General features: G+C 36.8%; 1 protein-coding gene across 1 annotated transcript in view; it reads left to right on the top strand.

Moving 5' to 3' along the window:
• Positions 1–825: 825 nt before the first annotated feature.
• The window catches only part of LOC137392222 (nuclear pore complex protein Nup93-like), a 30,264-nt gene continuing 5,344 nt past the window's right edge, over positions 826–25,745 (top strand). Inside the window, exons 1-12 of the mRNA XM_068078880.1 lie at positions 826–1,023; positions 2,226–2,406; positions 3,849–3,986; positions 6,141–6,314; positions 6,926–7,065; positions 7,986–8,118; positions 8,208–8,437; positions 12,264–12,445; positions 12,561–12,752; positions 15,998–16,124; positions 23,701–23,821; positions 24,810–24,926. Coding sequence (XP_067934981.1) covers positions 845–1,023; positions 2,226–2,406; positions 3,849–3,986; positions 6,141–6,314; positions 6,926–7,065; positions 7,986–8,118; positions 8,208–8,437; positions 12,264–12,445; positions 12,561–12,752; positions 15,998–16,124; positions 23,701–23,821; positions 24,810–24,926 — 1,914 coding nt within the window. The 5' untranslated portion in view covers positions 826–844. The remainder of the gene's footprint in view (positions 1,024–2,225; positions 2,407–3,848; positions 3,987–6,140; positions 6,315–6,925; positions 7,066–7,985; positions 8,119–8,207; positions 8,438–12,263; positions 12,446–12,560; positions 12,753–15,997; positions 16,125–23,700; positions 23,822–24,809; positions 24,927–25,745) is intronic.

Below are 25,745 nucleotides of genomic sequence, written 5' to 3'. Positions count from 1 at the left end.
CTTGTGATATTGCCAAAAGAGCGTACTTCTAACCAGCTAAGAAATGATAAATGGCTGTCCTCAGAACATCAGTTTCTAATGGCATACTGACTGAAATTCTTTGTAATGAAGATAAAAACTTGCCAAGCTAACTAAAAAATCAGACTGAAAAGCTTCTCCTCAGCAGCAAAAGCTTTGCACTAAACTATTTATTTTTTTATTAAAATATATCCACTTTATCAGGCTCGGTTTATGTCAACCATTATGTTTCTTTATACCTCTAAAACATCACATTTTTGAAAAAAGGGTGAAAAACTGTTTGCTACATGTATACTTGATTTCTGTTTTTTTGATTGAGTTATGCAAGCTTAGAGCTTCAATAGGATATTCAGTTCAAAAGGAGTTGTGCTACCCTAAGTGCTTTTACAGTCAATGGAAAGTTGTTAATACGGTCTAGGATCAGGGGGTTGCATGTGTATACAAGATTAGGCTTTAAAGTGTTCAAGTCTGTTAGCTTCACTTGAACTTCTGGTCATTTCTAGCGGTTTGAACTGAGCTAGGTAAATAGGTGAAAGATATCATTTGTTTGAACTTAGTATGGCAATTCTTATGAAGAATTTAGGACGTCCTAGCATGGCATCTTGAAAACAAAATTAAAACAAAAGCCTTACAAAATGCTTGATGGTAATGCTTGAAAACTGTGTGGCATTTAATGGTGATCTTCAAAGTGGGTTAGAAGTTTTTTAGAATTGAAATTGTATGGTTACAAGGTTTCTCTTGGCCACATGTACCAATTGTGGTTTCATTACTAAATATTTAGTACTGTATGTGCATTTTCTAGAGAGCTTTGAACCCCTGGTGACATATGGCCTCAGATGGATTCTCAGAGCTTCTGCAAAAGGCCGAAGAGTTGTGCTCCACATTTGATAACGATGTTGAGCTGCCAAGAGTCGAACGAAGTCTACACCAAATTTTGGATGCTGGCCAGAAACTCTGGTCCAAAAGTCAGCATGCTGCTAGTGAGGATTCCGTTAACGTGAAGGCGTAAGAAAACAATTGATATAGTCGATCTTTAGCTGACCTTCATTTTGTCGGAATTCTCCAACGTCATTATGGAGTAATACTTTGGCATGGCAGTATCACATACCCTAAGGACACTTATGTATTCGCCTCATCTAACTTTCGCGTTTTCGCGGAGTCATCCTTTCGCGAAAATTTCATTAGCGAAACTAAACTATCATAACGAACGAGCGAAAACGCGAAATTAAATAGCTTTGGTCATCAATATTCACAATAAAATCGTCATACGTATTAGAAATGCAGGCATTTTTGGTGTGTGGTTGGCTCATTGGGCATTTTCTGCTAAACTCATTATAGCTAATACACTGATTAAGCAGCATGGCAAAGCAAATTACGCTAACAGGTTTTTTTGAAAAAGCCAAGACAAATGAGGAAGATGATGATATTAGTTTAGTCACTGAATTTGTAACTGATGAGGATGAAAGTCTGGTAGGGAAAGTCATAAAATTTAATAATAATTATTTTATTTTAGTGATGAATTTTATTACCAACCAAAAACAATAACAACCCGGAGCCATGGCCACCACGTGCTATAAGTACTTGAAATCTTACATTGGTACCGCATCAGTCACGGCGGGAGGGACCTTGACGTCATTAATAGTCCAAGAAACAAATGGCAGCAAGCGATCAAATTGCATTATCGATCTCGTCAACACATTTCTACCTGCGGTTTACAAATACAAACTAGTCGCAAATTGAAAACAATTTCGTAACAGTGAACTGGACCTGATGAATTTAATTATGTTTGTTCCACTGCATTTGTTTTCGCATCACTATATTTTCGCACTCATCAGAGCTGCGAAATTAAGTTGCAGCGAAATTTTACTCTGTATGCCACTCACGAAACTAAATACTAGCGAAATATAAGTGTCCTAGGGTAGTTGTGTTCATGATGAAATATATCGAATCCTTGTGCAGTCATGAGAACAACAGGGGAAGCTATGATACATTTTATACGCTCTATATAAGGAGATTACCAAATATTGCGTCTAGTAATCAGCAGTTTATGGTTTCATAGTCAACTTATCTGCAGATTTATTCTAACTAGACTATGGTTGTAGAGAACCTGCAAGTAACACCGTCAGTTGATTCAAGTCTGTTGTTCTGTGGATTTTCTATTAACTGAATAGAGGATGCGTAAGTGGTATATTTATTCCTTTTAACAGAGCCACGCTACTTGGACCGAAAGGCTGTGGAATTCCTCAGATCTCACAGAAATTGGAGAGCTTGAGTTCAGTTAAGACCTATGATGCTTTGGAGCCTGCTCGGGACACAGATGTGCGGGCATTTCTTAAGAACGAGAGAGACAATGCGCTTCTTGCTGCCATTGAGACTTCAAAGAGACGGGTTTGTTAGTCGCTGTATTAATCTTGGCTGTTGTTAGACTTTTAGGTTGACTGGTTAAGAAAGTAAGGTTGGACAGTATGTATCTCTTGGATGTTCTATCTTGAGTTCCAGTTGTGGATGGTGGACTTGGTTCAGAAAGGGCGTTGGTCAATTGAGCTAGATCTCACAAGTTATTCCTCTTAGATAGTAGATTGAATGTATGTATTTATGGATAACTTTCTAAAAAAAAGTTCTTTTGGATATTGCTTACTTCATGCATTCCTTACACCGTTCTAACAGTGTGTCTATCAGGTGGAGTGTGTTACTAATGCTTCAGTAAATCATAGCAAACAAACTACAGCAGACGTTCCTATAACGAATACCTCCTATAACGTAAATTCCATATAACATAAAAATATATGTAAAGTCTTTTGCTTCGTACTATGTAAAAATTTCTATATAACATAAAATGCCAAATCGGAACAAGTTCTCAAATTCGATATGTATAACGATAATCTGGTAGTTAGCCTTAAAACATCGCTTTCTTTTTGTCATCGCATTTATGAGACAAAACGGCGTATGTATAGCGTTATCTCTATTATCAGTATCTCTATTATCAGTTATCTCTATTATCAGTTATCTCTATTATCTCTCCCAGTTCCATGACATTTTGGTTTGCCGTGATAGATCGCCAGACGTGTCAACTAAACAGAAAATAAGTAACCGCGTAATTGTTAAGAAATATGGACATAAAAACGATCGACTGGTGCAGTTGTAATATCATTGGTCTACCGATCTGAATGTCATGAGTTGGAGTATCGTCAAAAGATATATTTTATTATAAACTTGACTCTCTAACGACAGATAGATGATGGACAGGTACACACCGCTGTTTTTATAGTGAAAAATATTCTGGTTTTATTTTATGGTAGGCGTATGAAATCTTTGTCATTAGCTTTTCTTGGCAGAATACTGCCAAGAATACTGGCAAAAAACTGACTTTACTGTCTAACAAAACAAATCATTGTAAATGGACATCGAAAATAAGCTTAACTTAATGTAAAATTACCGCAATCATCAACCATAAACCGAGTGAAAGTAATAACAAAAGGAGAAAAGTTGTCAACGCAAGCCAATAATACCGCTGTTACAGTACAGCTGTTACAGTACAGCTGTTACAGTACAGCTGTTACAGTACAGCCCACAAATCAAAAAGCCAAGTCTAGTTTTTCTTTTCGTCTGGCCAAAAGGGTGATTTTAAAAGTTCTTGGAACGGATTAGGCAATGTACTTGTATTGTACTGTTAGTAAAACATAAATTCCTTATTGCTCATCATTCCTGGAATGGATTATTTACGTTGTAGGAGCGCCTACTGTAATAGGAAAATGAATACCATGTTTGATATTAAATTCAAATTGTGATGAACTTGACTTCTGAATGGACATTCCAAACTGTGTTTGCAGACATTCACTGCTGCCAATACGCGTCATTGGGATAGTATGAAAGATGAATGGGAAATGGAAAAGCAGCGACTCCTCAACGCATTGCTTGGTTCACAGCAGGAAGCCACTCTTGACTTTTCTCTGGACCACTCCGCTGTGGTAGGTGCCTCTTATGGTGTGGTCTATCACAGTTCCGCTGTGGTAGGTGCCTCTTGCGGCGTGGTCTATCACAGTGCTAACACTCACTCAAGTATTTCATGAGGACAAGTTTAATTCTGATGTTTTTATAAAGATAAATATTTCATAGCTACTTGTAGGTTTGTAAAATCTGTTGTCATTGTCTTCTGTTAAAACATCTACATGTAGGAACGAATAATCACAAAAAATTATTTGTGCTGATTTATTGAAGAATGATCATATTTATTGCTCTAGAGACTTATTAAGTCCTCTTGGGAAACAGCGTCTTATCTGTTCTTTCTATGGTATAATGCAGGTAGGCTTTGTAATGTTTAGATAGGGGAGTATTCCACTCTTCATGAGTAAAATACATACAGATATATACATATATTTAATAGCATGAGTGATTTTATTGGTAATTTACACAGAAGCAATTTTATAGCTCAGCACATTGACCTTGAGGCCTTTTCAAGTCTCATTAATCATCAAAGTCATTTGTGCAAGCAGCAGCAATTAGAAAGTGATAGAGAGAAACATAAAACTTGAGACACAATCGTAGGTATATTATAGGAGTAGTCTTAGCAAGGAAATGCAAGCAATTGCTTGTATTGATATTAACATGGACAGTTGTTAATATTATATTATGAACAAACACTTGAACTTCCAGTAACAGATGCACTGATCTCTGAATCTTTCAAGTCAAACATCTAGATATGAAAGTAATTAGCCTGTCTTGACAAACTGTTGTTTTTGCGGAGTTGTCTCCCGTCGAGCGGGGCAAGCAAAACAGCAGCTTGCCACAATACGCACTGCACCTGATGCATCAGCTGCACTTAAAGGGAGTTGTTCTCTTCCGTCTATGCTACTTTGCTGCGATGTTATGTCGGTCGCTTCAATGGTAATCAATACTAATCATAACGGATTTAGCGCCAATATTTATGTAGAAACAATAAGATAAAAACGTTTAACCATAGACCAGTCTGCGGTAAACTTTAGTAGAACTTGAAAAAAATCTATCTTTTTAAAAGTCCCGATAACCCGTGCTATGGTTTTAGTGTTCCTATCGTGATTACTGTCATTTCTTTTTTTACAAAAGCAAAAATTTCAAAATTTATCAATTTTGTATCTTGATGCTGCTGGTATTCATTATGCTGTGCTTCATAATTTGTAATGCTATGCACTCAGTCAAACTACATATTTAACCTGCGGTAAAACTTAATTTGACTACAGTGCACCCCCGGGTTGCGATGTTTCTGTTACGTGGTTTTTTTCGTCTTACTATGTGGAACACAATGTTTTCTTGCCTCGCTAAACGAAAAAATTTTCGCCATATGATATCAACAAAATTTTTTCTCGAAATTGCAATTTGGCAATCACTGTGCTAAGTACATCTGAATAACGAAGACACTGAAATGCCAATCCCCAAAATCCTTCTCGCAACTCATGAAAGAGATACGATGCTTGCTCTCCCTCTCAGTTCAGCATTCTTCGGTTTCCTAAATCCTTGATGTTGTGTGAGTGAAATGAAAATTAGTGCAAAGTAAGTGAAAGTTTATTGTGCATTTTAGCCTTTAATATAATATCTACTATGAACTTCAATTTATTATACATATATAATTATATAACTTTAATTCATTAGCCATGGGTACGAAATTTGATAACAACGTTAAAGAAAATGATTACCATTGCAATGAAGCTAGAGTTACTAGGTCAACTATAAGTTAACTATAGTTACTAAGGTTAATATACTATTCCGTTACTAATTTTTTAATAAGTGCAGTACATGTATAACATTTTGATTTTTTTTACTAGGAGTGTTTGCATTAGATAATTTAATATAGGTCCTCTATTATACCCCTCTATACTACATTTTCGTCTTACGATGCCAACGTCGGAACAAATTAATGTCGTATGGCAGAGGTGCACTGTATTAGCATTCCAATGCATGCAACGCTAATACTTGTCTCAAGTCAAGGAAGTACTTTGCTAGTATATTACTTATGTTTGATTCACTCTCCGATCATATGTGTTGAGCCACTTGGTACAATCAAACAGACTAAACAGCACCTCCAAACCCTACAACAATGCGTTAGTGTCACTTTAGCGCTGTAACCATTTGGTGAACTGAATTTGTAGATGGGAGGTGGGGAAGGTGCTATGACTAGGGGCTCAAGTAGAAGTGCTATGAATGCTACAGAGCTAGCCTATGCTCAACAAATCTACTTGTATAATGAGGATTTGATAGCGGGTGGCACGGTATCCCCCCTAATTCTAAAGATGATGGAGGTGGCTGAGAAACTCAATGATGAGGTAGGGTGGTAATAGCATTTTACATCATGCTTGAATGATGCAAGATATAGTTTCATCATGCATCACACGCTGTTATGAGTTACATTTGCTTTGGAAATATTATTCCAAATATATACAAACATTCAAATGAATGTATGTATACGTTTTTCTTGGCGTTAGTGATTATCAACAAATGATGTTTGTCAATACATGGTAAAACGAAAATAAGAAGACAAGAATTTTTGAGTGAGTTGAAAAAAAGTGTTCTGAAAGTTTGTAAGCTAATACTATTGGGGGGGGGGGGAGGGGGGTTAGAATAGTGAATTGTAGGTTGTAGTAACAGAAAGTTTATATACAGAAACATGCCTTAGTGGATGTAGTATGTTGGTGTAGAAAATAGTTTTCATGTGTGGAAGAATAAATACAAATATTCTGAGCCTAGTGTACTTAGGATTTTGAAATCTGTAACACAAATACAGAAATGAACTAATTTGGGATGAGGTAATATGTCTAAAGATTGTGTGATGTAATGGGCATAGTGGTGCAACTAGGAGGCTGGTGTGACCAAGGTTCTCATCCTGTTTGGTAATAGGATCTATCGCTTGCTCTGCAGTTTCTCTGTTTTTCTTTAGCACATCCGCGAGCTTTGGAACATGGTAGAGGCAGTGAGCTCTATCCCATCTGTAATGGCTGGCAGCATCGCTGCCTCTAAGGTGTCTAAAGCCACTCACCAAGCTCTCGTCTCCAATTCAAAACGATATCTTGAGAAGAGGTTGGTTTTTGGCTATGCCTATTATGTTTATGTCTAAGTTAGAGATCTGTCCTCATCAGCATTTATTTCAGGAAAAATTTGAACACAAATTTTTGTGTTCAAAGACTGACTTAAGGTTCTTTCTCACTCCTGCGGTCAGCCAAGGAGATTAAGACTGCTGACTGGTTTTGGCTTACATTTGATAACGTATCTCCATTCAACTGGTTTACTGGTGGTTGTAGTTAGAGACAATTGGTTTAAGCCTAGTTCACATGCAATTCACTACATAGAGACAGCATAGAGACATGGAAGATACATACCTAGTTCCCGCTTCATTATTCATGTCAACTCTGCAGCCATAAAGCATAGAAGTTGCCTAGTGCCATTGCATGAAAAACTAGTCAGGTCAGACCTTCTTGTGACACTGTGCGACCAAAACTGTTCTAAGATTCAAGTGATAAGCTCGTAAAGTGTTGGATATAAATTTTCTAGATGTGGTTTTAGTGTTTTTTTTGCAGGACCTACTTTTGACACTCCGTTTTTCATAGTTCTATTATTCTTTGTGTATTGAATATAGGCTCATTCGAAAGCCAAGACTCTGATGTATTGAAATATACAATTAAAAAAAATGTAATTTATGTGCTTTAAGCCAGAGTACATGTCTACGCATGTGTACGACTTGCCTGCCTCCAATAACAGAGAGTTTTTGTTTTTTTTTGCGCCTCACAGAACTGGTTAAGCAACACAATGGCTGTAAAACAGCCATGATGTGTAGTATAATCTATGATGGGCTGTGGAATATAATGTATATGAACTATGCTTAGTCAAGCAATAAAACAATACCCATGTAGCCAAGCACGGTAGGTATAATAGTACAGTACAACGCGCTTCGCTTTGCTGTTGGCACCGCTGTAGCCTCCTATCTTTAATCTGTGACTTAGTTACGAGCGCCACATCAAGCAGACTATCAACAAGAACCTGCAGGCAGCTATGCTCGGAGGTATTCCTGGCACCATTCAGTTGGTGAAGAGCTATCTGAACGTGGCACTCAGTCCGCAGAATCCTGGTCTTGAGGTAAGCCCTGATCTTCATTTAGGCAGTGATCTGATTGGCTGATTGTTGAGCATATTAAACCGATATAAATCCCATTGTTCATGTTCCAGGATGGGCTGGTCGCTGAACAGCCTGTCTGGCCAATGATATACTTCTGCCTGAGGTGTGGAGACTCAAACGCGGCTGTGATTTTGGCAGAGGAAGCCGCGCCATCTATTGGGGAGTTTAGTAGCTACATGAAAGAGTACGCAGCTCACGGGTGCCTCTCAAGAAACTCTGTCGCAAAGATGAGACTACAATATCGCCGACAAGTATGCAGCTCTACCGATCCATTCAAGAGGTGGGCAATGTATAACCCATTCAATCATCACAAACCTTGTTCAACTTATCTTTAGCCTGCTGTCGAAGTATGTCCAAGTTAAAGGGCATTTCAACACTGACTGGAGCAACCATAAATATAATCAGTGTGGTGCCCTAGTTCCATCACCTCAATCAAAGATCTGGTCCAAAACTCATGTACAATCGAACTTTGACATACCAAGTTAATCCGCTCCAATATTTGCTTTTATGTGACATTTGTTGTATTCTGGGGCAAACATTTTTATAAGAATGCATTGCATTTCATGTAATTTGTTGCAGAGCCATAAAACCTGACAATAAATAATTTAAATAATTAGCTATAGTATCATAGCCAACGCATTATTAAAATCGGAAAATAGTTTTTTGCAAAAACTAAATTAAAAAGATTTTTCTTGTCACTTCACCATTAAGTTGAAACAAAGGAGTTGATGTGTAGTCTGGGTGACACAGGAGTAGGAAGATGTATTAATAGGGTCATGATACAGGCACCAAGCTAGTCTAACTTGGACTATGTGAACCCTAAATTGACATAACTTATGACACGGTAAACACATGCGAATACAAGACTAATCGATCGGCATGGCTATACCTCCTTAAATGTTGACTTGCAACAAAATTTACATTACAGTTATTTGGTATCAAAAGATTCATCATGTCTTACTCTGTTATATTGTAGGTCCCAAATATGTGGAAATGTGATTACAAGCTCTTAAAAGCTCAGAAACGAACAGTTAATCGCCGCCATCGTGTAACCGCCCTAGATTGGAATCAATTTATTTCTCTGACGTTGTCAAACGATTTGGTTATTGTTTTGACATGTGATGTTCTCACGTGAATTGAAAGACCAATAAAAGGCTCAATATAAAACTTCTCGTAGCACTAGTTTATGACAAACACTTCGGGTTTTACCGAAGAGTCCTTACCAAGTATACATGTAGATGCTCTCTAGTTTACAGTTTCGGCTTGGTCTAATCGTCTAGTCGTAATCTGATCATGTGACCCATACTTCCTGCCATACAGCGCGAATAATTTCTGCAGCTGTTTTCTACTATCACAGGGGACAAACAGGCTCGTCATGTTTATCAGATGATGATATGCAATCCTTTAAGCTAAAGTTAAAAAAATAAACGAATTTTTATGGTAGATTTTGAAATATCAGTGCTCAAAGTGACCGCATTACAATGACGATAAAACAGACACGTAAGAACAATAGACATGGTTTTATTGAATGCGTGAAGTATATTTGTGAAAATATTTCGACGATTCAGGTTGCGTGAAAGTGTAAACAGAAGCCATCTGGTACGACTACGTCTCATTTGAGCCGTTTTGGAAAGAGATTCTAATCTACGGCAGTTTCGTGATGGCGATTAACTGTTTGTTTTTGAGCTTTTAGGAGCTTGTAATCACATTTTCACATATTTTGCACCTACAACACAGCAGAGTAATCATAGTGAATCTTTTGATACCAAATAACTATAATGTGAATTTTGTTGCAAGTCAACCTTTATTGTCATGTCATTGCCTACTGGCATTTGAAGCTTACTAACTATGTTAGTAGAATTTTCCATTGGCAATGTGCCAGGCCACTTGGCAATGGTCTGCTACTTGCTGGAGAGTTGTCTGCCAGCAAGTGGTAAGCAAATCTCATCACTTCTCATTGTTTACAAGCTGATCTTTAATACCCGGGCAACGCCGGGAGGCACAGCTAGTATATAATGTATGTCGATATATAATATATGTCGATATATAATGTGTTAATATAATATGCGTAAATATGTAAAATATGTTAATATACAACATATGTTAATATATAGTATATGTTTCTATATATTATATGATAATATGTAATATATATTAATATGTAATATGTTTAATTATAATATATGTTTATATATAATAATATGTTAGTCGATTAAAATTAACTCGTGCCTATCTTCTTAGCAGTTCTCAAAAAATAATTGCATCACATGTCTCCAAATATATTAAATAGATTATTCAGTGCTCATATATCTACCTGTCGGTATTAAATAGATTATACAGTGCTCATATAGCTACCTGTCGGTATTAAATAGATTATACAGTGCTCATATATCTACCTGTCGGTATTAAATAGATTATACAATGCTCATATATCTACCTGTTGGTATTAAATCGATTATACAGTGCTCATATAGCTACCTGTCGGTATTAAATAGATTATACAGTGCTCATATAGCTACCTGTCGGTATTAAATAGATTATACAGTGCTCATATATCTACCTGTTGGTATTAAATAGATTATACAGTGCTCATATATCTACCTGTTGGTATTAAATAGATTATACAGTGCTCATATATCTACCTGTCGGTATTAAATAGATTATACAGTGCTCATATATCTACCTGTCGGTATTAAATAGATTATACAGTGCTCATATATCTACCTGTCGGTATTAAATACATTATACAGTGCTCATATATCTACCTGTCGGTATTAAATAGATTATACAGTGCTCATATAGCTACCTGTCGGTATTAAATACATTATACAGTGCTCATATATCTACCTGTCGGTATTAAATAGATTATACAGTGCTCATATATCTACCTGTCGGTATTAAATAGATTATACAGTGCTCATATATCTACCTGTCGGTATTAAATAGATTATTCAGTGCTCATATAGCTACCTGTCGGTATTAAATAGATTATACAGTGCTCATATATCTACCTGTCGGTATTAAATAGATTATTCAGTGCTCATATATCTACCTGTCGGTATTAAATAGATTATACAGTGCTCATATAGCTACCTGTCGGTATTAAATAGATTATACAGTGCTCATATAGCTACCTGTCGGTATTAAATAGATTATACAGTGCTCGTATAGCTACCTGTCGGTATTAAATACATTATACAGTGCTCATATATCTACCTGTCGGTATTAAATAGATTATACAGTGCTCATATAGCTACCTGTCGGTATTAAATAGATTATACAGTGCTCATATATCTACCTGTCGGTATTAAATAGATTATACAGTGCTCATATAGCTACCTGTCGGTATTAAATAGATATATGAGCACTGTATAATCTATTTAATACCTGTCGGTATTAAATAGATTATACAGTGCTCATATATCTACCTGTCGGTATTAAATAGATTATACAGTGCTCATATAGCTACCTGTCGGTATTAAATAGATTATACAGTGCTCATATATCTACCTGTCGGTATTAAATAGATTATACAGTGCTCATATAGCTACCTGTCGGTATTAAATAGATTATACAGTGCTCATATAGCTACCTGTCGGTATTAAATACATTATACAGTGCTCATATATCTACCTGTCGGTATTAAATAGATTATACAGTGCTCGTATATCTACCTGTCGGTATTAAATGCATTATACAGTGCTCATATATCTACCTGTCAGTATTAAATACATTATACAGTGCTCATATATCTACCTGTCGGTATTAAATAGATTATACAGTGCTCATATAGCTACCTGTCGGTATTAAATACATTATACAGTGCTCATATATCTACCTGTCGGTATTAAATAGATTATACAGTGCTCGTATAGCTACCTGTCGGTATTAAATAGATTATACAGTGCTCATATAGCTACCTGTCGGTATTAAATACATTATACAGTGCTCATATATCTACCTGTCGGTATTAAATAGATTATACAGTGCTCGTATAGCTACCTGTCGGTATTAAATGACTTTCCCTGCCATAAAGGACTAAACATTTCACTTCACCAGCTGGTAATATTGTATCTAATTCGCACTCTTCAATTATGTGCTTTTAGACTGATGTTTTGTGCCATCGGCTGTTGTGATGTCACAGATGCACACTCAGATGTTGCCGAAAAAATAGATGACTTTCTCTGGCTGCGACTGACCCAGATACAGTCTGGCTCAGACTCACCGCAAGATGATGCGGAGGTCCTGAGGCTACCGCAGTTGCAGAAGCAGCTGCTCGAGGATTTTGGTTCGTCAGTCTTTTATGTTCAATCATTTGCTTACCTTGACATGGCAAGAAGCATGGTACTTGTAAGGCTTGGCTATCAATAGAAAGCTCGTATACGAGCTACTTGTGGTTGTAGGTGAGATGCATTTCCAGGCACAGCAGCGTCCGCTGCTCTACTTCCAGGTTCTTCTGCTTACTGGACAGTTTGAGGCTGCCCTTGAGTTCCTCTCCAGACATGACAGGTTGCAGGCCCATGCTGTGCACGTTGCCCTCGCCCTCTATGAGCTCAACCTACTGCTTCTTCCCACCAACATTCAGACACATCTTTGTAAGTGCCCAGCTCAGGCTTAGTAGAAGATCTACAGTGCTGTCAGAAATTATGAGACCACCCAATAATTCTCGCCTTTGTTCAACTTTGCACCTCTGCTGGCACCATATTAATTCATTCATTTGCCACATATTGTACATCATTAAATACAGAAATTTCTCCTTGTTCTAGTAAAGTAAATCAGGAGTCTTTCATTCTTCTTTTACAGCATTGGTGATACAATTAGTGTCATCAAGTTATCTCTTCAGTGTCCGACCACATAGCTTGTTAGTGGTAAAACGTGATGTCATCACTATGTGTTGTGCATTCTGTAATCTCACAAAGTCAAATAGTTTGGCATAAAAAAATAAAAAATGAATAAAATAATAAAATGAATAAAAAAACGAAAATATCTTTTCGTTTTTTTATTCTATCAGTTGCATATGCCTTTCGATTGAGATAAAAAATAAGTATGGATTGTTATGTGATGGAAATTTGCTTCATATTAATCAGTAGAAAATTCCGCATCTAATGGTATATGGTTTATGATAGTTTTTTGTAAAACTAAGTCAGTAAATCATTGTTACCACCTTGTCTCTTAAAATGTGATGTGGTCTCATAATTTCTGACGGCACTGTATATAGACTGACAGACATGTAGTTGGTTCCTTTTATGGACTGGTGAAGTTACTCGGGGAAATATCTTTAAAGGTTGATTTGCAACAAAATTTACATTACGGTTATTTGGTATCAAAAGGTTCACCATGCCTTACTCTGCTGTGTTGTAGGTTCAAAATATGTGAAAATGTGATTACAAGCTCTTAAAAGCTAAAAAACGAACAGTTAAAAAAACGGCCGTAGATTGGAATTCCATTATTTTGACGATGTACTCAACTCGACGTGGTTATTGTTTTGACACGTGATGTTATCACGTGAAATAAAAGGCTCAATATAAAATGTCTCATTGCACTAGTTTATGACAAACCCTTCGGGTTTTACCACAAAGCCCTTATCAAATATAGATGCTCGCTACTTTACAATTTCGTTTCAGCTTGGTCAAATCGTCTAATCATTATCTGATCATGTGACCCATACTTCCTGCCAAATAGCGCGAACAATTTCTGCAGCATTTTTTGACCATCACAGGTGACCAACAGGCTCCTCATGTTTATCAGAGGATGATATGCATCTCCTCGAGCTAAGGTTAAAAATTACACTGATTTTTAGGCTAGATTTTGAGATATCAGATCTCCAAGTTACTACATTACATTGATAATGAAATAGACGCGTAAGGACAATAGACATGGTTTTATTGAATGCATCAAGTTTATTTGTAAAAATATTTTGACAAATGGGGTTACATGAATGTCTAAACAGAAGCACACCGCGTTCAACTGTGTCACATTTGAACCATCTTGAGAAGGATTCCAAACTACGTCGTTTTCGTGATGGCTGCGATCAACTGTTCATTTTTGAGCTTTTAAGAGCTTGTATTCACATTTCCACATATTTTGAACCTACAACACAACAGAGTAAGACATGGTGAACCTTTTGATACCAAATAACTGTAATGTGAATTTTGTTGCATGTCAATCTTCAAGTTTTATCATAAAACTGGAATGACAAACATCAGTTTACGATCATTCCTACATACAGTTTGTTAGCCATATTATGTAAAATTTGAGCAAATAGTTCACTCAACATGCACAATAATTTCCAACATGCATCGTCTAGACTTTCTGAAGACAGCAGTTCTGTAAGTAAAAGTGACAAACTGGTAGAAATCAAACAAAAATATTAAATGATAAACAATGGGAACTAAAACTACATTGAGTGTAAGTTCGAGTAAGTTATGCCACACATTTGTGTCACTCCGTTCTACCTTTATACAAGTGCGGTGTTGGGTTATGATGACCCTGTTATACGATTTTTTACTCTTATGATGTAGAACAAGCCAAATTTTTGCCCTTTTCATACGAAATATTTTTCGCCATAAGAAATCAACAAAAAAATTTTCTTGAAATTCTTATTTGGCAATCGATGTGGTGATTACGTCGGAATAAAATGTATACCGATAAGCTATTCGCCAAATTCCCTACAAAAGAGATATGATGCTCGATCTCGCTCAGTTCGGCGTTATTATTGTAGAAATGAAACGGAAACCGGTGATAAAATTTTGGCGATGAAAAAGTTGAGGTTTAGTAAAAACTGCCTTTTACTGAACTTGAACTGAAGTACGTACTGCACTGTATACATGTACTGTGCACACATAAAGCTATTTGCAGTAGTGTTTAGTAAGCTAAATTCATTTAAGTAAGATCCAATTTGTATGTTATACGTCTGCCTCGAAGTTAAGAACTCTACTGTACGTAGAGAGACATTTACTCTTACTGTACGTAAGAACTCTCTGCGGTACGTACTGCACATAATACATTGTAATGTTACGTTTTATTGCCGATCATAATCACTAAATACACGAAAGTTGCTGTAGGTAACTATAGTTACTAAGGTTAACATATTATTTTGTTACTAATTTTTAATATGCACAGCACATTTTTGTATCTACTTTTTACAGTTTTGTATAAAGCATTCGCTTAAACACTTAATAAAATTATTTGAGGTTTTTTTCAGGGTTGTTTGCCACAGGACCGAATTAAATGAAATGCACTTTTTTAATAAAACTTGACTCAACATACAGATTAAGTTTGCATGTAAAGCTTTAACTGTGTCACTGGAAAGTAATAGATTATGTAAGAGACCAACAGCAAAGCATTATGTTGTAGTAAATAGTCTGGTATTTTGACTATTTTATTCATTCTCTTAAGCCTGGATCCCATATCGATTGAGAGACTCATGCATTGTAACATGCGCAGCAAAACGCTTGCGACGCCAGGCTCGGCGGGATCTGTTCACATAAAAGCCACACCGTTAATAATATCGTAAACATAATTGCGTAATCAAATAAAATTTTCGCTCGTCGTGCCGTTCCTATAATGGTGACCTTTATCCGTACAGGGCAATTCGGGAAGGTTTTGCTTGCGGACGTTTGCGAAATTTGAACAACGCTAAACTATTGCGATGCTGCCGGCGGTCCTCGGCAGTACCCAGCGCATACGTTCCCATTTCATCGCTAATAGCCTGCTGTGCTGTCGCCGGTGCTTTGCGACGTATATGGGAACCAGGCTTTATCATTGGGTAGGGGTAAGAACGGGGTGGATTGTAAAAATCATAAGTTTCTCCTGTGTTTATTGCTGACTGCCATTTCAGTAAGTCGCGACACATCGGATAGCTTACCACTGCGAAGGCTTAATCTAGCACGACTCGTTATGATGTACACAAGGAAGTTCGAGGCAACAGACCCCCGGGAAGCTCTACAATACTTCTACTTCCTGAGGTTTGTATAGTTCAACTTGTCTCTTTTATAGTATCCTGATACAAGATCACTCAACTAAGGACAGCGTTAAATGTTGAATATCAAACTCTGAAAGGCCAGATGAAATTTTTAGCTTATGTATAGTACTATCTATACCACCCGGCATTGCCCTGGTGATAAAAAAGTCTTGACAGAAAAGTGATTTGTATTTAACAAATAACAACATTTGCCATTCTAGCTTCCAAACTACATATCATGAGAAAAGTGTTTTGTGTAATTGAAATAAATTAACAGAGAAAATAAAAACAACTGTAAAGGTTTTCAAACGTTGTCAAACAACTGTAACTTTCAAACTTCATACCATGAAAAACATGTTTTGCGCAGGTCAAATAAATTACAAACAATAAAACAATTATAAAATGGTTTAGGACATAGGTATAAGTGTGAAATAATTGGGAAGTAATATTTAAATGAAGTCAGTTTCGCTACGATTACAATAAGGGATGATTTTGTAATGATACAATTAATGCGAACTGAGAAACAATAAAAATCCTGATTATGTTGAATTAATAATAACAATTCTTGCATAGAAGTGTGTGTTTAACCCTTTCACTACCGCCTATGTACAAGTTTATGTATCAGCCTACTGCCAGCCATTTTACAGAAAATTGCCGATTTTGCTTCATGATACGTATACCATTTTTTCAACTTCAAACTCTATCTAGAACATGTTTGTTATATATTTTATTTTGCTAACATATTAACAAATAGTGCTATGCTAAAAATTCAATGTATCTATACTTTGTGCATTGCTAAAGCTATGTGCAGCTACGATCGCTATGAAGGTAGAACGATCCTCTACAATGTTCCTTACTCTTACAAAACTATTACTTTCATCGCCATCTGAGTCAGTGCTGCCATTTTAATTATCTGTGTAATCACATAAATCTGAATCTGATTTGGCTATAATGTCATCAACATGAGTAATTATATGTTTTTTAACTCGGGTGGTACTTACAACATTTACACAAAAAATGTTTGTTTTCAAGTTGGAAATTCCCAAACAAAAATTTACAACTGCTTCGTTATTTTAGACAAATTTTATAGAGAAATTTTCGGACAACACTGTCTATACTACAAAAGTCCTAAAGATCGTTGGTTATATTGCCAACGAATAATAAAATTAAGTAACTACGCAACTGCTGGGAAAGTCGCAAAAATGTGCCTGCAGCAGTCGACCATAAAAACGCATAAATGCGTCTACGGCAGTGTTAAAGGTTGATTTGCAACAAAATTCACATTACAGTTATTTGGTATTAAAAGATTCACCATGTCTTACTCTGTTGTGTTGTAGGTGCAAAATACGTGAAAATGTGATTACAAGCTCTTGAAAGCTCAAAAACAAACAGTTAATCACCGCCATCACGAAACTGCCATGAATTAGAATCTCTTTCCAAAACGGCGGCTCAAATGGGATGTAGCTGAACTAGATGGCTTCTGTTTACACTTTCATGCAACCTCATTCGTCGATATATTTTCACAAATATACTTCTCGCATTCAATAAAACCATGTCTATTTTCCTTACGCGTCTATTTCATCATCATTGTAATGCTGTCATTTTGAGCACTGATATCTTGTGATATCACTGAAAATTTTGTTTCATTTTTTAACCTTAGCTCGAAGAAGTGCATATCATTCTCTGATAAACATGACGAGCCTGTTGGTCACCTGTGATAGAAAAATGCTGCAGAAATTATTCGCGCTGTTTGGCAGGAAGTACGGGTCACATGATCAGATTATGACTAGACGATTAGACCAAGCCGAAACTAAACTGTAAACTAGCGAGCATCTATATTTGGTAAGGGCTCTTCGGTAAGACCCGAAGTGTTTGTCATAAACTAGTGCTATGAGGAGTTTTATATTGAGCCTTTTATTGGCCCTTCAATTCACATGAGAACATCACGTGTCAAAACAATAACCAAATGGATTGACTACGTCAGAGAAATAAACTGATTCCGATCTACGGCGGTTTCGTGATGGTGGCAATTAACTTTTCGTTTTTGAGCTTTTAAGACCTTGTAATCCCATTTCCACATATTTTGCACCCACAACACAGCAGAGTAAGACATGGTGAATCTTTTGATATCAATTAACTTTGTTGTGAATTTTGTTGCGAGTCAACTTTTAAAAAAAGCTTACTGTTCCACCAGAAGATATCCACAAAACTTTGAATATGACGATACTATAACTTCTCGATACTGGTACAAATGTAAAAATGAGATATTGTACTTTGTCTGACCAAAAGGAAGAGAATGTCGAGGCTTCCCACGGAGATGATATACTAATTGTCCGTGCGAGAAGAATTGGCCTTGACTCTATATATAGTTATTGAACTTTACAAAAAAATATTTCCTAATAAGGGCATCGTAATTGCATATCCGCATTGGTAAAATAATCAGCGTGCGCTTTAGTTATATCTATAGCCGGAATGCATACAGATCCACATACGACGACGACATACTTTGAGAAATATATATATAGTTTAGATCTAGGCTAAAGGTACAGCCACATATAACAATTTTTTCATTGATTCTGACTGAAATCACGAAATGAACATAATTATTTGGCCGAAATTCACAGAATTGTCAAAGCTGTGCATGCACATCGAAATCGTCGACGAAACGCTTTCAATTGGCTAAACAAATTATTAGCGAGCACGATTCTAGCAGCTTTTACAATTTATATAGTCCAAGACACATATTACAACACACAATAAAAGTAGCAGCGCAATTTGACATAGTGCATACGGTGCAACTGCTTGGATTGCGCTATTGTTGATTCTTTATTGTTCGGACACTAGCCTAAGAATCGTTTCTTTTTTTAATAACTAGCTGCATTACCCGCTTACAGGAACAGATTCACGTGCAGCATATGGTTTATTGAGAGTTGTCTTTCATACTGTATAACAACTCCAAATATGCAGTGTACTGAAATTGTTGCCCTGATGTATTATTATGTAAATGGTCTACTGACATTGTTGCCCTGAATATGCATACACATATACCTGTACATGTCAATAATGTTGGGGAGAACAATGGAAATCTGCAATGTGTTTTACAGCTAGATGTGTGTAAAATCTAGTAAATATTCTAGATTCACGTGTCTAGATTCATGCATCCGTTCGTACCCGTCTAGATTTGCAGTTGACGATCATGCACTTCTGCCGCCGAGCCTCCGCCTTGGCTGACCAGTCTTTACCTGCCTCACAGTTAACCATCGCACTCTTGCACTCGCCTTGCAATCAATCGCTTCGCACTCGCAATCAATCGGCCCGCACCTGCCTCGCAATCAATCGCCTTGCACTTGCCTCGCAATAAATCGCCTCGCAATTGATCGCCGCGCATTTAATCGCCACGCAATTACTCGCCCCGCAATTAATCGCTTCGCAATCAATCGCCTCGCACTCAATCGCCTCGCAATCAATTGCCTCGCACTCGCCTTGCAATCAATCGCCTCGCAACCAATTGCCTAGCAACCAATCGCCTTGCAATCAATCACCTCGCATTCAATCGCCTCGCAATCAATCGCCTAGCACTCAATCGCTTCGCAATCAATCCCCTCGCACTTGCTAACTCATTCATCCGGAAAGCCGCTCTTGGATACTTTCGCTGCACTCAGGGCAAAAAAGGTCTCCTGCGCATCCCCGAGTGACGCCACGCCCCCAAACCGCTAGGTGCATTACCTGTCCACGGGTACAGATTCATGTACAGCAAGAGGTTAATCGAGAGTTGACTTTCATACTGTAAAACAACTCCAAATATGCAGTTTACTGAAATTTGTGCCCTGATCACACTATGCATACACATATGCAGTCATATATGTCAATAATGTTGGGGAGAACAATGGAAGTCTGCAATATGTTTTACAGCTAGTCTACAAGGCATCAGTCTCAAACCACTCAAATCGGAGTTGCACTATTTGTGTACAGAGAACTGATAATGAAAGTTGCTAGGCAAACTGAAGTTCTTTAAACTGGCAGTATTGAAGTTTTGCATCTTTTATAAAATTATACAAAATATTTTGCTATCGCCAACATTTATTGAATGGAAACTTCTACATGCTTAAAACACTAATCATAGCTCACAGTTTTTCGTCTATAGCCTGTGTTTTGACATGGTATATACAAACAGTAATGAGGTTGAGTCGATAAAATTTATATGTATAACAGCACAGACAGTATGTCAAGGCAGATACAGCATTAGCACCTTACAATAATAAAACATAGCGCCAACATGATAGCCTTTATATGAGATGCAATAAGGGAAACAAATGCATGAAAATATATATACTGAAAAATATGTTAGAAAATGCTGCATGTGGTATAGCAGAACATGAAGAACATATCATGACATAACAATAACACAATGTTAGTTCAATGCAACACTTGCAAATAGACAACATTTTGGTTTTTCTGTCGGGTGTATGAACAAACAGTTTTCGGCTCGTGCTTACTATTGAGCAGGCGACGTAAAGCTGGTCATGGCTAAAGCTGGGTGACAGTAAGTCGATACCAGCTGCTCTCTTTTTGTTCACCATCGCCTATCCCAACTCTCGGAGTACTCGTGCAAGTTCTGTAGTAGTAAGTTACAGTAGGCCTACTCGTAGCTGGAAAAAAATTAGTAACTCAGCCGCTGAAGGAAGTGAACTTGTCCCACTATCACAAACGGCAAATCCAACGTTATTAAGTAGTTGAGGTGTGGCAATTCATAGACAATACACTACAACATTGAATGAGAAATCCTTACTTTTTGAAGTAGAAATTCAGTAGGTAAAACGCAGTAGCAGTACCCCTGCAAGTTCTGTAGTAGCTGTAGTTCTGTGTACTCGTAGCTGGAAAAAAAAGAAAGTAACTCGGCTGCGGAAGGAAATGAACATGTTTACTATCACAAACAGTGGCAACTCCAACGTTTTCCACCCTTTCACTGAAGTACACTCATTTATGCGTTTTCTATGGTCGACCGCGTAGAAGCATTTTTGCGATTTTACCAGCAATTGCTAGTAGCTGAATTTTATTATTCGTTGATAACATAACCAACGATCTTTAGGACTTTTATGGTAGTGACAGTGTTGCCCTAAGATTTCTCTATAAAATAGCCTAAAGTTTAATTTTAAATCTTTGTTTGAGAATTTCCAACTTGAAAATGAAGATTTTTTGTGTAAGTTCATTAAATGATTTAAAAAAAAGTTAAATGATTAAATGAGTTAGAAAACAAATAACTACTTATGTTGATGACATTATAGCCGATTCAGTTTTTTGTGATTACACATAATTAAAATAGCAATAGCAGCACCGACTCTGATGGGGGTGAAAGTAATGGTTTTGTAAGAATAAGGAACTTTGTAGAGGATCGTTTTAGCTTTGTAGCTTCACATCGCTTTATCAATGCACAATGTATAGATACAATGAATTTTTTGCATAGCAGTGCTTGTTAACATGTTGGAAAAAGGAAATATATAACCAAAACAAACGTTCTAGATGGAGTTTAAAATTGAAAAAATATTGTATACATATGAAGCAATATCGGCAAAATGGCTGGCAGTAGGCTGATAGCTAAATTTGTACATGGACGCAAGTGAAGGGTTATGTATTGAAAATGTGGCAATTCATAGACAATACAACATTGAATAAGAAACACTTACCTTTTTGATGTGGAAATTTAGTAGGTGAGAACTGCGTTTTTTCTAGTATCCGCAAGAAACCAATGTATACGTGACCTTCTCGGTACACGTTGGCAGTAAATATTAATTGCATGTAAATAACTACTCATTAATTTATTTAATTTAATGAGTAGTACATTTGTATAGCTGTATAGGCACCTTTGTATAGGCCGCAGAACTCAGGACGGTGCTTTTTAACACGGCAACAACTTTGCTGTTTAGAACAGAGCACTGCCGTTGGGCACTGTAAAGAGGTGTGCTAACCGGAGATTTCGGTTATTGTGCCCTAGCGATGAAAGAAAAATAACAGAATCGCTGCACCTTTATATAAGACGCTTGGCTCAAATCGTCAGACAAACATAGCGGCTAGTAGTCCGAAATTACGATATTTACTACTTATATTAAATCAGTTGGCTTCGTATGATCGAATGGAAAAAGAGAGATCGCTCTATAAATTATTTACTGTTACTACTCATATTAATTCAGTTCGCTTCGTACAACCGAAATTCATACGACGATAAAAGGAAAGACCGCTCTATAAGGCGGATACACAGACAGACAACGATTGCCGTTTATATAGTAGATAACAATTTCCTTTTAGCGGCAAAAATTCCGTTATAGAAAGAGTTGCTATCTTTAGCGCAATCAATTCAATTGCATCGTATTTACTATGGCGAATTGCATTGGTATTTTTCTCGCGTGTCGCGTTATGTGCCTCGGACTATATAAATTGCGAAAGTTGCTAGAATCGTGCTCGCTAATAATTTTTTTAGCCAATTGAAAGCATTTCGGTGTGCATGCACAGCTTTGACAATTCTGTGAATTTCGGCCGAATAATTCTGTGTTTTTTTTGTTCATTTTGTGATTTCGGTCAGAACCAACGAAAAAATCGTTACGTGTGGCCGTACCTTTAATATTGTGATGTCATAGCCAGCTTTTTCGCCAGCTATTCGTTGCCCCCAGGCTATATTTTAATAGTGCGCACTATATTTACTGGGTTTCCATACTTCGAATGTATTCGTAGTTTCTTCCACTCCGAATCATAGAAACTGTAAATTTGAACGGATTCGACGCCATTTTGCTTCACAAAATTTGTGAGAAGGCATTCACAGTGAAACTACTATTTGATGTCACAGAAACGCTCACTGCGAATGGATTCGAATCGATAATACTCAGTTAAGCTCTCGGCATTGAAAGTAAAAGAATTCAGTGCATTTCATCACATTACCACGGGGATATATTATAACCATTGGCAACGATAGGTTGGTCTTACAACAATGACAAAATAATTACCTTTTTATTCTTTTTATTACCTTCATTTTTAAATACTGACCCTACCGATTGTACAGATTCCCACTGCACTCGTGTTGACATCTTCCTAAGCTTAACTCTTTTTTTGCTAAAAGAGACTGTCATCCATGCGACCTTTGAGGTAATAACTGTATAGCAAGTAGTAAATTTTGTTGCTGTATGCAATATAGACAGATTAATATTATTAATAAATAAGAAAATTCTGATCATGTATCCTGGCTGAGTTAGTGCAACAAGTTTACGAAGCTTGAATTGAAAAGTGGCTGTTACTCGAATGCGAGTCTACTTTAACAAGCTCGGTTTCGAGGAGTAGCCTACATCACTAGTCTTGGAATAATCGATAAAGTGCAACTCCAAATTGTTAAAACAGTAGTGGGAATTCGTCGGCAGATGTCAACTCCGAATCCATTTGAAGCATGGAAACCCAGTGATAGTTTTTAGAGTTACTCTGTAAGCCATATTACAATCATTCAAAAATGTTTCAGTCAAGATTGCGGTGTAGCGGGAGAAAACAACCACTTACTGATTAGATTTGGTGGTATTTTATCTATCTATTCTTTTTGACAGAAACATCAAAAGCCACGGCTCTGAAAAAAGTTTGTTCACATCGTGTGTCAGCGAGCTAGTGTTGGAGACGAGAGAGTTTGATATGCTTCTTGGTCGGATGGAGAGAACTGGTCGACGAAAGGTTTGTGTTTTTGCTACACTTACAACGCTACAATTACTTTTATTTACTGGCTCTAACTAGTTCTACACCTATGACTTAATCTAGTGGTAACTTATTCACATAAGTTATCACTGCAGCAGTCTTTTTATAATCATGGTCATCTTGGAATACAAATAATGTTGCACTTGTGCACTAACAATAAGGTTGAAAATGTATTTCACCATCATGAGAGATTTATCTAAATGCCCTCATCATGTGAATGTTTCTTTCATGACATAATTGCAACCAGATTTTTCAAAATTCTTTAAAGGTTATTTAATGATAGTTTAAACCTACCTGTGATATTACTTCCTGTAATATTACTAGTCATTTGTAAGATTCAGCTGGAGAAAAACGTTTTAATCATTTTGTAAAAACGCTCACGACATGCCAGTTTTTTTCTTCAGGCAAAATAGTTGCTTAAGAAGATTCACGGGTGTTTATTCTATGCAAAGATTTAACATTTGGAAACTATTTCTTGCCACTATGAGAATAATTGACTCAAACGAAATGATTGACAGACAACATAAGTCTTGCTACTCATAGATTTAAAGATATAAGGCTATTTCATAGCCCAAATCTCAACTTTAATTATATGGTGAAGACCTGATTTTTAAAAAAGAAAAAAGGTTTTTTTATGTTTTGGTTAGTTTCGAATTATGAGGAAGGATCATACATTTTTTGTGGGCCAGCTAATGTGGGAATTCTGCTGCAAACGTTTGGGGGTATTTAAAAATGATAGCTATTATGTCATTATTATGCAGGTCTGGTCTATTATGGCAGGTCTGGTCTATTATGGCAGGTCTGGATCCATCTCGTTACATGCAGTCAAATCACTTATCAATTTGGAATGTTTTTTTTTGTTCAAATTGGATGTGAGCTAGCTGGCTCTGATGGTAGAGCTGAACGCTTCCAGCATCTGGTTACTTAATTTGCTGTGAGGTATAATAACATTTATCATGTTTGCCAGCCCGGAGCCATAGACAAGTTCCAATCTGATACAAAGTCTATCATAGAAACTGTAGCAGCAGACACAGAAAAGAAAGGCATGTTTGAGGAGGCAGTCAAGTTGTATGATCTTGCTCAGGTACACCTAATCAACTTCTTGGTTCCAGCATAACATTGGTTGTAGACTTTGTTCGCTCGCATTTCTGTTAATTTACAATGTTTGAAACCCTTCAACTTGCAACCATGTGGTACGGATTCTAAACAGCTGCAACTAATAAGCTATACAAACCACAAGATAGGTAGGCCTGTATACAGAGTGGAAAGTCTGCAACTACTCACTACATAAGCATACTTCTCCATCAATCTAGACATGTAGAGTTCTATGTTTTAAACAGTGATTAGATATAATTGGTTGCGTTGAAGTTGCAACTTACAAACGCTGGCCTGTATCTGGCCTGTATCGACTTAAACAACTACTATCACGTTAGCTTAATGCATTCAGCCACAATGATTCAGTTTGACTGTGCACATGGCCACGTATATTCAGCTTCAGTATTAAAGGTTAACTAACAAACAACACAAATTGTTATCGCATTAACAGTAGCAGATAACATTGCAGATTGTTGTTTAAATAATATTTTAGTATCATTTCAACCAAATACAGTCATGACTTGACATACGAGCGCGACAACATATGAGAAAATCGAGATACGAGCAGCTCTTTTAGCAAGTTTTTTCTTTAAGATACGAGTTATTCTTTCAGCTACGAGTCGGTTATCGATGGCCACCATATGGCCAAGTATGCGAGAGGCTACTCTCCAGACTTTTTCCTCGAACTAGTTTGAAAAAAAGTATTTAAAAAGTTGGTTAAAAGTGACAGTGAACACGAGGCAATGCCAAACCGGAAACAGGATGAAAATTAAGACGACAAAATAAAGTAAGTTTAGTAAATGATTAA

Source organism: Watersipora subatra, chromosome 3 (assembly GCF_963576615.1).
Source record: "Watersipora subatra chromosome 3, tzWatSuba1.1, whole genome shotgun sequence".
Taxonomy (NCBI): domain Eukaryota; kingdom Metazoa; phylum Bryozoa; class Gymnolaemata; order Cheilostomatida; family Watersiporidae; genus Watersipora; species Watersipora subatra.
This window is presented reverse-complemented; position numbering and strand designations above follow the sequence as displayed.